This window comes from Lemur catta, chromosome 7 (genome assembly GCF_020740605.2).
Source record: "Lemur catta isolate mLemCat1 chromosome 7, mLemCat1.pri, whole genome shotgun sequence".
NCBI classification, from domain to species: Eukaryota; Metazoa; Chordata; class Mammalia; order Primates; family Lemuridae; genus Lemur; species Lemur catta.
The window spans coordinates 71,288,078-71,301,150 of NC_059134.1; the positions used below are offsets into that span (position 1 = coordinate 71,288,078).

A 13,073-nucleotide genomic window follows, 5' to 3' on the forward strand; every position below is an offset into this window, starting at 1 on the left:
TAACGCAATGTTTAATGAAAAACAGATATACACAAAGGAGTGTGTTCTTTATTATTTGTACACATTTCAGAAAACAAATCAAACTAAGCTATTGTATTTGGCGATGACTGCTTAGATAGTAAAACTCCAAAGAAAAGTCCGTAAGTAGTTACCATGAAAGTCAGGAGAGTGGGTACCCTTCGCAGGAGTGGAGCGCCCACTAAGTGAGAAGGGGCAGGAACAGGCTGCCACGTCCTGGCAAACTTTTTGTTTCTTGACCGAAGTCTGGTTACACAGGTATTTGCTTTCTGATTGCTCACTGAGCTCTACATTGTTATTTTGTGTAGCTTCTATATCTATGTTATCTTTTGCCATAAAGAAAGTTTTCAGAAAACTACACACAAACCCACATCCTATCAGCCAGGCGTGCACAAAAAGGGGGCCCAGCCAGGGCCTGGCAGAGCAAGTGCTCAGTGAACGTCAACCAGTATCTGTTTTCTGGGCTCCTTCAGGTGGGAAATCCCAGGCGTATTTGTATTTGACTCACCCCTGTCCATGCCAGACACTAGAAGGAAAAGGCCACAGAGCCCTGCCGTTTCCAACAGGGTTTGGCCTGTGGGGGGCAGAGGCCTCTCTTCTTGTGAAAGGGCCCCCTCTTCTCCCTGGATTATGGTGGCAGGCAGGGAGTGTGAGGGGGAGCGGGGTTGGCTGAGGGGACCTGGGGCCAGGAGTCAGGGATAGGGAGCCCTTTTGGAGCAGTCACCAGCTCAGCTCTCAGAGACAACCTGCCTGCCTCCTGTGGCTTTAGTGAGAAGACACAACAACCCTCCCTCACCACCCCCGCCCCTCCCCCTCAACTTCAATGAAAAGGTCAAGGGAATTTTCCTCTCCTTTAAATGGAACGAATTTTTCTTGGGCCCAGAAAGAATTATTTATCAGGTGTTCACGGCATTCCACGTGCCTTTACAGGACCCAGCCGTGCTCTGAGGCACAACAGACAACTTTTTTTCCTGAAAGCTCAGTTTATAGGCCAACTTCAAAGCCCAGGTTCTCAGAACAGGGCATGAGGCTTCAGTTTGGGGACTGACATCAAAGGGACGTGCACAGGTTGATGTGATGTTGGGTGGACAGCCGCAGGGCTGCCGGAGACAGCCTCCGAGGACTTGCCCATCCTCAGCACCTGGAGAGCTCAGGGAGGCAGCGTGGCATGGCCCAGGCTCGCGAACCCCAACTTCAAAGGCCCTGGGCGGTTGCTGTACCCACTACTGGTGACCATCTGAAATGGCAGAGGGTGGAGGGCAGAAGACTGGGGTGGGAGGACAGCAGATAACCCCAGTCCTGTTTATCCTGCCCAGTCAGGGAAAGGAGAGGGGGTTCAAATGTGGAAGAAGCACCTCAAGCCCAGCTGTTCATAACAAGGATCATATATAAGGGCAAAACCAGCACGGCGACCATTTATTGAGTGCTCTCAAGCCAGGCACTGTGTGAAAGGTTTATCTCATTTAGTCCTCACAATGAACCATGCAAGGGAGGTGCTATTATTACTAATATTCAGATGAGGAAGCTTAGGAAGGTCAAGTGACTTGCCCAGGGTCACAGAGATAATAAGGGTGGATTTGAATTCCATAAACCCTGCTCCTCCCTACTACTCAAGGAACTTAAAAACAAGGGAACTAGGGATGCTCTCAGGGGGCTACAGTATAAAACACATAACAGAGCAGAGCAGGCAAAGCCATCTGATAAAGAGAGAAGGCTCCCTGGCCAACAGGCCTGTGCTTCATTCATTCATTCACTGAACAACAAGTCATTTCTTAGCATCTTATTTGTGGCAGATATTGCTCTGGGCACTTGGGACACGAACAAGATAAAGTCCTTGCTCTAATGGAGCTTATGTTCTTATGAGGGAAACCAGCAATAAATAAGTATACAAATAATAAATGAAAGAATAAGAGTGTTAAATGACTTTAGCTTAAATGCACATAAACTGTAACTTATACGTGGATTTTTTTTCTATTCCTCATATAGGGCTGGGAACCATTCTCAGCATTTTCTATGTACTAACTCATTTAATCCTCACGACTCAACTGAGGTAGGTATGAATATAATCCTTATTTTGCAGATGAGGAAACTGAGGCATGTAGAGGGGCAGTAACTTGCCCAAGGTCACAGGGCTGGCAGACCAGGACCGGATTCCAGGCAGCCTGGCTCCAGAGCCTGTGCTTGTAACTTCTGCACTAAACTGCCTCCTTTCCACGGCATCAACCCACCACTGAGAGGATGGCCAGTCACAGTCCCACAGAAAGGGGCCACCTGAGGTGCAGTGCCATCTTGTTCTGCCCTGGGCTGGAAATGTAGGCACCCTGTCTGTGGGGCATAGGTACCCTGCAATGGAGGTGACAGCTCAATGACACTAGGACTCTGTAGTCCAGAGACTGCCAGGGAACCTTCCAAGGAAGACGTGGCCCCCCACGGTAGGGGCTGTGGTGGTGCTATCAGTGAGTACCAGTCTGCCTGGCACTTGGGTTCTCACCCAATTTTCTCCATCTCCCAACCGGGCTGACGTGACTGTAGCCCTCAGCAACAGTCCCACTGTTAGGGCTGACAAATCTAGTTTCTGAGCCCTAAAGCCCAGGGACCTATGGCTGGGTCACATATGCCAAAGCAACACTTTTCCCCAGGCAATGCTCGATGTCCGATCACAGCCGTGGAGGCGGCTTCCATTCACTGAGCACCTACTACACACTAGGCACAGCGTTAGGCACTTTCCCACAGGTTTCTCTCCAGGCTGTCCTGATCGATTTCATAGGAGGTGATTCTATTTCAAGGGACCCGGAATCCAGGTCTATAGGACTGTTTTCCCTTTTCCCCAGCAAAATCTTCCTGGAAGTCCCCAGAGAGCTCTTCTCTTTTCTTCTTCTGAAGGTAACAGCAGCCATTAAAAGCTCTCTAGAGTCAGGTAGATACAAGCTCAAATTTCAACTCAGTCACTTACTAGTCATGGAACCATTGTGCCTCAGTTTTCTCATCTATAATATGGGAATAATATTAATAATACCTACGGTCTGGGTAATCTAGATTATGCTATAGTAGAAAATAAACCCTAAAATCCCAGGAGTGAATATATCAGAGTTTATTTCTCACTCATGTAAAGTTAGCTTTGGGCCTTGCAGCCTCTCCCAGGCAGTTGCCTTCCAAAGTGGAGAGTTAGAACTAGTCAGTTTACACCTTGTGGATCCACCATCTGGAATATGTGGCCTCTAGGTGGTCACTGCAGGGAAAGAGACAGCTGGAGAGAGTGCACTGGCTCTTAAATGCTCAGCCCAGAAATGACACATACCACTTCCACGTGCAGCCCACGGACAAGAGCTGGACATGTGGCCTTGTCTGGGGATAAGGGGCCAGAGGATGTGGAGAAGCACGCTGCAATTCACAAGTAGTAGCTGTACCTGCCGCCGAGTGTGACACAAAGTGTCTGATACAGAGTAAGCACTTACTAACTGTAATCAGCCTTATTATTAGCTATAATAATAACCTGGGAAACTATCCTGACCTGATGTTAGTGGAGCTTCAAGTATGAACTAGATTCATCAGCGGTGGGCAAGTTTCAGGGAGAGGGAAGAGATGCTGGAGTGTAACCATGACTGCGCATCCCCAGACCCAAGCACCAAGCTCAGGGCATCCACTCTAGGCTGCTGCTTGTTCACCGTGCAGCTCACCATCCTCACCATCGGCTCACTCTGCAGAGCCTTCTCTGGCCTTCTGCACTGTCACCCCAGGGCCAGCCCTCCTAGAACAGTGAGAAATGGGGAAGTGGGAGGCAGACGCCATAGCACACCCGCCCGCTCCAATCTCACATCCCCTGAGCAGTCCGCAAGTGTCTGTGATAAGCCGGGCACTGAGCAAAAGGAGGCCCTCAAGGAGTGCACAGGCTGGCTCGTGAGACAGGTGCATGCAGGCAGACATAGCATCACGGTTCTCTTGTGGGTAAGGTCCACGGAAACCATCCCGTGTTGTGAAGCTTATGCTCTAAGCAATTGCCAGTTTGCAAGGAGACTGTCTCCCTTTGCTTAATCAGTTTTCCTCTAAAATAGTTAATGCCTGAGGCCTTAAGTTATTATCCAAGCTTGAGTGGCCATTGGCACCTACTGATGCCCAGGCCACTCTGGCCTCAGTAGTAAGCCAGACCAGCTGATGTTTGCATATCTGTGGCGCCACACCCAACCTGTTTATGTCTGCAAACTTCCAGGAATGCCCAGGGGAGACTGCTGTGGTGAGCAGAACGGGGCGGAGGCCATAAAATCTGTGTTATTACTGTCATTGGGACCTCCTTTGTGCCCACCAGCTAGTGTGGCCCCAACAAACACAAGTACCAGCAGGAAGGCCTGAAAGCGATGGCCAAGAAAACACATCTCAGAGCAGCCTTGGGGGCTCCCAGAACAAGGAAGGACTTTGAAGCGGGCTGGTGTCCCCACAATTGTGGGCAGAGATGGACTCAGGGAACTACTGCTTTTTACTGTCATTCTGATTGTGACTCTCCCAGGCCAATGCCTTCCAGGCTGGAGATTTGGCAAAGACATCGAAAGGATTTTGCCGACATGCGCACGCCTTGGGAGCTCTCCATCAAGGATCCGATTCTCCAGCTCCTCCCAGGGATGATTCTGCCTCTGAACCCAAATTCTATGTCTAGGAAGGGGTGCTTTCTAGGTCTAAGAGGCCTGTGGAGGCAACAGCAACTCAGACCAGCGATGAGCCAGCTCAGTTAAAAGGAGCTGTGCCCTTCAGCCGGTGGTGAGAGCCTCCCTCTTTGTGTAGGGAATGAGACTTGGTGGATAGTTCCAGGGCCGTGGGCCAGAATGGCAAAAGGGACCACTGCTATGGCCCAAACAACTAGCAAAACGTCCAAAGATATCAAACCAGTTAAGGATTGAGATGCAGCTCAGGGCTCAAGGGGAAAGCATCCGCGACTGATGAGTGAGGTCTACCCAGGGGCCGGAGGACAGGGCCAGGGCTGTGTGCGACTGCAGACAGTTGCAGCAGCTTCCTGTCTGACTCTGTGAGCTCAGCCAAGGGACTTTGCCTCCCTCGTTCCATCTCAGCTCTAAGGCAGAGCGTGAGAGACAGTGAGCAGCTGAGCAGCAAGGAGGCCCTCGTTCACCAGGACAAAACCTCTTCCGTCAGAAGGACAGAAGCTCTTCCTCAGCATGTGCTTCCTGCCTCTCCACACACAAGCCTTCGAGAAGCGCAGCTGTGAAGCCTCTTCCCTGTCACTAAGCTGTCCCTAGTGTGCTCGGAGAGGTCCCTTTTAGGGTGTGCATGTGCTGTTCCAAAGCCTGGGGCTCAGCCTCTCTCCCCCAAGCCTGGCTCTTCCCAGGCTGGTCCACGCCCTCCAGCCACGGCTGCACCCTCCCCTGCGCTGTCCGCTGCCATCCTCGCCTGCTCCCACCTCATCTGCATTTAACATCCCTTGTTGGGTTGTGGCAGAGAATACTCAACAGACTCATATTAAAAATGCCCTTTAAAATTCAAAAGCTTTGAACTAAAGAAATACCTCGAGAAGTTTTCATGGAAAGTTCAGCTCCGCTGGTTCAATTCACTACACTTAGATGCACCTTTTCAAATAATAGGGAAAAAATGTAACAGGGTCAGACCCAATCAATACGCTTGTTCAAACAGAATTGCGGGGACTGTGATGTGCACACATTTTGTACTCTGCCTTTGTACCCTGCCACTCGCTCTGAAGAAAGGTTTCTTTGCTAGGAGAGCAATGAAAGTGGTAGCCTTTTGAGTAGAGGCGGCAAAGCAATGGCATGTTTACTGGGCCGGGAGGGGTTGCCATTTTTCATGTCTGCCCCAGCCTGGTCTCTTTGTTCTTTTCATAATGGTGCACTGCCCACATGGGCAAAGTCCCTCGTGCACCCCAGCGTCTGATGCTGAGTCGGAAGCAGAGGGCTCACAACATTTGTCTGCATGTCTCAGAAATGTGATTGTGGATTAGACAAATAATTTGCTGCTTCTCTCCCACCCTTGGTGAGAACACAAAAGGACTCGCCATGCAGTCCTGTGCTGTGGCTGTGGGGAACTCCCAAAGCCCCAGATGGGCTCTTGTCTGGCTGAGCCAAGGTCTGCGTCCACCCCGCCCCTCCCCTTCAGGCCCCTGGAGCCACCTGGGCAGACAGATGATTCCCTGGCCTTGGGCTGCTACCAAAAATAGCCGGGAAAATTGTGGAGACCCTGAAGGCAGCCAAGGGATTAGAGGGAGTGGAAGGAGCCAGGCTGCCGTTTATACTCCCACAGCCAGACACCAAGGCAGGCTGAAAAGCGAATGGCTGGGAGAAAACAAAATGCTTGTTTGCAGCATCTGCACTAGCCTGGGCACTTTATTTCATACACACTCATAAACCTTAGGTACGACTGTAATCATTTAAACAACATCCTGGACATGTCGAGAATCATGGCAGTTATTCCCAGCCTGTTTTATACTAGATCCTAAAATGTTCTTGTTGGTTCTTGCTAAAATCAGACACCCCGGGCCTGGCTTAAAGGCAGAATCGAGGAGTGAATGATGCCAGCAGGTGATGCAGCAGACGCACATGCACGTCCCCCTACCAAGTGCAATCCCGTTGCTTAAAACACTGCTCAGGCCCTGGGTCTCCTGGAAAGAAGAGAAGTCGGAATTGCTGGGCCACACCCTAGTGTCCTTGGTCAGCCAGTACTTTCCCGGATGGCCCCATCTTACCTCAGGTGACGCGAGTCCTCTCAAGGGGCTGAGACGGCAGGGACACATTGCATGCCTACACAGGATGCAGCTCGAGTGTGCCTTTTCTGGCCTTGCGTGCTCTCCGCCAGGTCTGAGTTGAGGGCCTGTCACACTCTCCGTAGACTGAAATTTGGGCCACAATTCTTATTAAACAGGCTACTCCTCCGACTGGATGGAGCACTCTGAAAAGAGCAATTGGTTAGGGGGTTGCCATGTTTCTTCTCACACAGGACTGTATGTGAGAGACAGAAACTGAGACCAACAGTAAGGAAACCACTGACATGCTCTCAGTGAGAGAACGTCTAGAGAACGCCATGGCGCTGCCACCTGGGGTTTTTTTTGCGGGGGAGGGGGGGCTTTGCACTCAGCTGTCGAATCATTCCCCCCTCTTTCATCTGTTATGGAGACATCTCCAAGTAATCCTTAAAACCAGAGAGTATTTTTTATTTTAAAATTCAAAAAGAGATCAGTATTTTAAAAAGCAGTCATATCCCCTGTTCAGAATGCCTTGGAATGTACTTTCCCCAATTTAAATAGTTGGAAAGTCATTCCAAACCTCGGGTGCTCTTCTTGGCAGTGAAGAAAAACTGCCATAACAACAAAACTTGGAAATATACACATCTCTAAATCGAACTGGCCTCCTGCCTTCTGTTTTAAGCACACATCACAAGTCAAAATGAATTACATACAAATCCAGTTTGCAATGGTCCGTCACTAACCCGCTTCATTGGAACGAGCTGGCGGCGTCTGGGTTGGAAGAGGGCCCGTAGCATCCGCTGTGCTGTCTTGGATTGGATTGCAGTCTGTCTGCCAAACCAGCCCCATACGGGAGTCCAGAGCCCGGCAGCTCATCGACTAGGGTTTGGTGGGGTGGGGGGCCACCCCGAGCAGCTGCCGAAGCCCACTCAAGGGCCCAGAAGCACAGGCCTCCTTGCCCCAGGCCTCCAAAGTCAATCAAGTGTCAAGGAACTATCAGGAGAAACTTTACATAGGTGAACAGGGTTGAGAGCTAGCAGTGGGGATTTTCCAAAGAAATGGAAAAAAACTAACAAAGGCCACTCAAAGAGATATAACCAGCAAGAAACGGGAAACGTAACAGGTTAATATTTTAATCTGTGCATCACATTTGTTTTTGCAAACCATTACACTTTTATTTAAATTAACGTTTCCTTGCAAAATATTCATTTCATTTTTCCAACAAAATCTTATAAAGGCAAAAATAAAATTTCATTTTGGCAAATGTCATGAAGTTGATACTGGCAGCATATGGAGTTAGTTAAAAATAGACGGCAACTTCTAAATATATTCAAGATTCTTTTTTTTTCTGAGCATAGTCAAAGACAAATTTTCATTAAAGTGTGGCTCCATCCGATGGAGGTTTTTGTTGTTGTTGTTGTTTCCTTTTAAACATCATTTTCTGTATGCGGAATATCATGAGAACATGACTTAAATAAAGGGCCACAAACTCTGCACCTGGCTTGGTAGCCCCCTCCTCCTTTGGGGCTGGAGTCAAGCCAAAGTCCTGCCATGGTGGCCCTGCTGGTGGCAGGCGGTCAGGGATGCTGGGGGTGCCCCGCCTGCCCTCCCACCACCAGACCCAAGTCCTAGGGCAGCTCCACGGCAGGCGGCAGAGGCTCCCAGCACAAATCATTCAGTCAGGGATTTTAGGTAGATGTTACCCAGTGTGGAGTTTATTGCTATGATACAATAGAAGTTGCTTCTCTCACCTTTTCTGTCCTTCAAAGTGTACTTTTTATTTTTTTTCTAATTAAAGCAAACTGCATTTTTCTTTCTGAGAAGAACCCTTTGTTGAGGAAACCTGGTGGGCAGGTTTTGGGGCTCAGTGCTCCCGAATGCACTGTTGCTCCGAAACCAAACTCAAGGGCCAAGGCACAGACCTGGGCTCCACACGCCATCCTGGTGGAGTTCCACACGGAGCTGGGCACCAGGTCAGGGACAGCTGCTCTCTGCAGCCAAGGGCCCCCTCCTCCCGGACAGCGCGCCAACAGGCCTAACGCTGGAATCCACTGGAAGCACATCCTCAAATCCAACTTTCACCTGAGTTTGTCGGAAGTTGGATTGGCCTCTGCTCTCCCCGCCCCTTCCCCCACCCACACTTGCCCCCGAAACAGTACCTGAATCTGTATGTGCGGCTACAAAATCCTGCATCTTCACCTTTCCAGCCCTTGAGGTGAACATTATAAAACATATTCTGATTCTAAAATACAGTGTCAGTATCTTACAGTGTGTATCAAAAGTGCCTTTGCCACATGTAAAAAGGAGTCTGAACTACAACTAGTGGGCGTGTTAGGGCCTGGCCCTGTGGTGAACACCCCTCAGTTGGTGAGCTGCTCCGTGTCCCAGCCAGAACCCTGCTTAGCTGGAAGGGGCTTCCTTGGGGGCCGAAAGGTCGATCTCCTTGGGGGAAGCGGGTTCCACTGGGCCCCGGGACTCCAGGCTTCTCCTCTGCACACTGGGTCACGGGTCAGGCACTGCCTGGGCTGGCAAAAAGCACAGGAGACAATGAGAAGCTGGCAGGGGCCCTGCTCACGTCTGGGAGCGGGCAGCAGGCACGCCTGGGCACACACGCGAGGGGAAACAGCAGACAGGCTAACAGCAGCACAGCAGGGGGCTCGGGCAACGCGGCTGCTGCTGGGGGACCCTCAGCTTCTAGAACTCATGGGCTCCTGGCCCCACCCCCCTCTACTCCTAGACACCTGCTGGCCCCTAAACTGGGCCCCTGCCCTGACAGGACAAAGAGCCTGAGCAGAGATGCTGGGGTCCAGTCTGGCCCTGCCCTGTGGATAACTCCTTCAGCTTTGGAGGGCTTTGTTTTTCTAACCTAAAAACAGGGTGATCACACCCACCTCCTAATGAGAATGCGTGAGGGTAAGAGGACATGCAGATGTGCTGCCTCACGGCCCAGGGGGACCAAAGCCCAGGAGGAACAGAGCCTCTCTCCTGCCCGTCTGTGCCTGAGCGGCGTTACTATGCTTGGATCTCTAGGAGAAAACCACACACCCTACCGTGGCCCTGGCAGGTCTCTGTGGCCTTTATGAAGGACCTGGCTAGAGTCCTTCCCTACGGTTTCTCAGTTATGGGGCCTGCACTCCACACCTCCTGAGAGCCGGCCCAGGGAGGCTGACCTCTTCCTTCCACCCTCAGGCTGGCTGGGGCCTGCTGACTCTGCTTCAAGGCTGGGGGAACACCCAAGCTGGGGGACACCTACTGAAAATCATGCCCTGTCCCCTGTAACACACTCTATCCCTCATTTCAGTCTCTTCTCCAAACACCTAGAGCTCCTGGGGGTGGCCCAGACGAACCCACGAGTGCTGATGGAGAACAAAGGCTCTGGACTCACATCGAAGGGGTTCAAACCCTGATGCTTAAGGGCAAGCTGCAACTCCGTGGGTAAGTCCCTCAAGGTCTCTGAGCTTCATTTTCTCATCTGTAAAATGGAGGTGAATATCTTATTTTAAATTTTATTTATTTTTTGAGACAAAGTCTCACTCTGTTGCCCAGGCTGGAGTGCAGTGAAATCATCATAGCTCACTGTAGCCTGGAACTCCTGGGCTCAGGCCATCCTCCCGCCTCAGCCTCCCGAGTACCTGGGACTACAGGCATGCGCCACCATGCCCGGCTAATTTTTTCTCTATATATTTTTATATGTCCATATAATTTCTTTCTATTTTTAGTAGAGACGGGGTCTTGTTCTTGCTCAGGCTGGTCTCGAACTCCTGAGCTCAAATGATCCACCCGCCTCGGCCTCCCAGAGTGCTAGGATTACAGGCGTAAGCCACCACACCCAGCCAGCCGACCCAGCTAATTTTTAAAAACTTTTTGTAGAGACAGGTCCTTGTTATGTTGCCTAGGCTGGTCTTGAACTTCTAACCTCAAGCGATCCTTCTGCCCTGGCCTCCCCAAGTGCTGGGATAACAGGAGTGAGCCACCACGCCCGGCCTGGGGGTGAATATCTTCACATGGTTGTTATGTGGATCAAAAGAGATGCCTGGCACATAGTAGGTACTCAACAATGCCAACCATAGTATATGTAAAGGAAAGACAGGGGAAAGTCCTACAAAATGATGGTGAGGTGGCACGTCAGGGAAAGGACTGCCAAGGCCTCCAGTCTGACCCTCCCCTGTCCAGGTGAGGCGCTGGGCTCAGAAACAACAGGCCCAGGCCAAGAACTCACTGGACCAGGTGCCCGGCCTCCTGACTCCTGGGCCAGGGCTCCTTCCCTGATCCCACCTGCTTCTCATCACTAGATGCTCACGTGGGGAGGACTTAGCAGGGGTGGGGCCAGAACATTCCGACTGGCTGAGGGCCAATTTCACATTGCCCTGGGCTTTCCTTTCTCTCTCCACTTAGGTGCCCAGTGGCTAAAAGGTCAGTCCCAGTTTTTGCTCTGACACCACTTCTGTGCGACCTGAAGTGAGCCCCAGCCCCTCACTGGGCCTTTTCCAGTCTTACAGTTCTTCAGTGCCTTCAGCCAAAGCCCCCAAGAAGCCAAGATCTAACGCTTCCTTCCCAAGCCTCTGAGGCTGGTGGTCTGGCCTGCGCTGGTCCCTGGGCCATCAGGCTGCCCTAGGGAAGGAGAGCAGGGTGGGAGGGGCACAGTTCTGGGTCTAGAGATTCCAGGGAGGAAAGAGGCCTGGATCACACAGTCTGTATTGTATCGGGGCCCCTGAGGATTGAGTTCCTAAAAAGCATCAGTTCCCCATCTGGCTACCAGTCCAGGGCGGCCCCCCCAGCAGCTGCCTTGCAACGGAAGGAAGCAGCAGCAGGTAGCACTGCAATCATCTCCGCGACAGCAGGGACGGCGAGGCGAGGTCAGGGAGCAGCGAGGGGCACGCCAGGCAGGGGCTCTTACTTGGAAGGTGCTAGACAAAGGTGTAGTGGAGTCCGTTGGTTAAGGGGGGGTAAGGTGGCACCATCCTGGAGGACAGGGGGGCGTTAGGCGGGAGGAGGGCCAGCTGCTGTGCTAGACGGGCAACAGGAATTAAGTAGTGGGTTAGACTCCTCAGAAGCCCCCGCAGAACCAGGTGCCCCGTGTGGCAGGGCTGGGGTGGAGTGGGCCCCACTGCCCACCACTGGTGGCCTCGGCTTTGGGGGCAGATCCATGGGGCCTGGTGGGGAACCGGGGCGGCCTGGCCTGTGGTTTCTCGGTGTGTCTTGGAGGTGAGTGAGAGAGGGAGCAAGAGTGAGGAAAGGCTGCGGCAAAGAATGTCACTGAGCGGGGAGGTGAGAAAGGTCCCGAGAACTTGCGTGTAAGGGCGTGCTCGTCGGCTGGAGGTAAGGAAGCCGAGGATGGTAGATCCGCAGTTAGGCCAAGCACAGGCGAGAGGAGGGTACTTTGTGGTGGGGAGGAGCCCCCACTAGAACCCTCCACATGAGGAGGAGCTCAAGAGTTGCTGAGACGACGCCACACGACCACCTCTCAGCCTACTCAGCATGTCCTCCAAGGGGACCAGGCTATGCAGGACAGAACACAGGCTTCGACTGAGACCAAGGCCACGGACCCATCCCTCATCGTGAGTCACTCTCATGGCCTTCTGGCCAGGGGCAAAGTTCTGTTCCTCAGACCAGGCTCCCCAGGGAGGCTCTACCCTAGGCCACTTCTAGCCCTCATGGCCAGGGTTGGGGAACTGGTATGGGCTGTGACAGCACTGCAGGCTCCATGATCGCCCTGCGTAGAAGGAGCACACCTGGCCAGGGGCACCAGCCAGACACACAGTGGCATCAGCATCTGGGAGGAACGGTACTAGGGGAACTGTGAAGGCATGCGGCACACACAGGGAGGTGAGACGTGGGTGAAAGGCAGAGTCTGGAGTCTCTTTCCTGGCTCAGAGAGACAGCAGCCTTTTTACACACACACACACACACACACACACACACACACACACACACACACACACACACTCTCTCTCTCTCTCTCTCCGCCCCCCACCCCACGGTGTTGTTTTTTCCAGTGTCCAGCAAAGTCCCACTTCCTAAGTTCTGCTTTCTGACACAAGATAGTCTGACAAGGTCAACAGTGTCTTTGGTTTGGGGACCAAGGAAGGGAGGGCTAGAGGCGCTCCCCCTTACCTTGCCCTAGCAAGAAATCCAAGCACCAATGGCTTTCCTGTCCCCTTTGTCATGAGATCAGAAACTCTGGCCCCAGGGCCTGAAAAACCTGGCCTTAGTCCAAACAGCAGTCGGTGCAGCTGAACAGCAGCACCACTTCTGGCACTCTTTCCCCCAGCCCTCCTGAGCTCTGGGCACCCCATGGTCTCCCCCACTGCCTGGCCTGCCCCACCTCCCCTTCCAAGCCCTGCTGTGCTCATGGGACAGG

The 13,073-nt window shown here is 52.2% G+C and overlaps 1 protein-coding gene across 5 annotated transcripts in view; it reads right to left on the minus strand.

The window, feature by feature from the left end:
- Window positions 1-7,831: 7,831 nt before the first annotated feature.
- Window positions 7,832-13,073, minus strand: part of PLEKHA7 (pleckstrin homology domain containing A7) — a 214,873-nt gene continuing 209,631 nt past the window's right edge. For 3 of the 5 annotated variants that reach the window (XM_045557599.1, XM_045557596.1, XM_045557600.1), the window contains 2 exons: window positions 11,610-11,720; window positions 7,832-9,237 (listed from right to left, as the gene is read on the minus strand). In XM_045557599.1, the coding sequence (XP_045413555.1) occupies window positions 11,620-11,720 (101 nt within the window). In that variant the 3' untranslated portion in view covers window positions 7,832-9,237; window positions 11,610-11,619. Of the gene's footprint in view, window positions 9,238-10,097; window positions 10,185-11,609; window positions 11,721-13,073 lie in introns of all 5 variants that reach the window. The other 2 variants (XM_045557597.1, XM_045557598.1) reach the window with 2 other exon arrangements.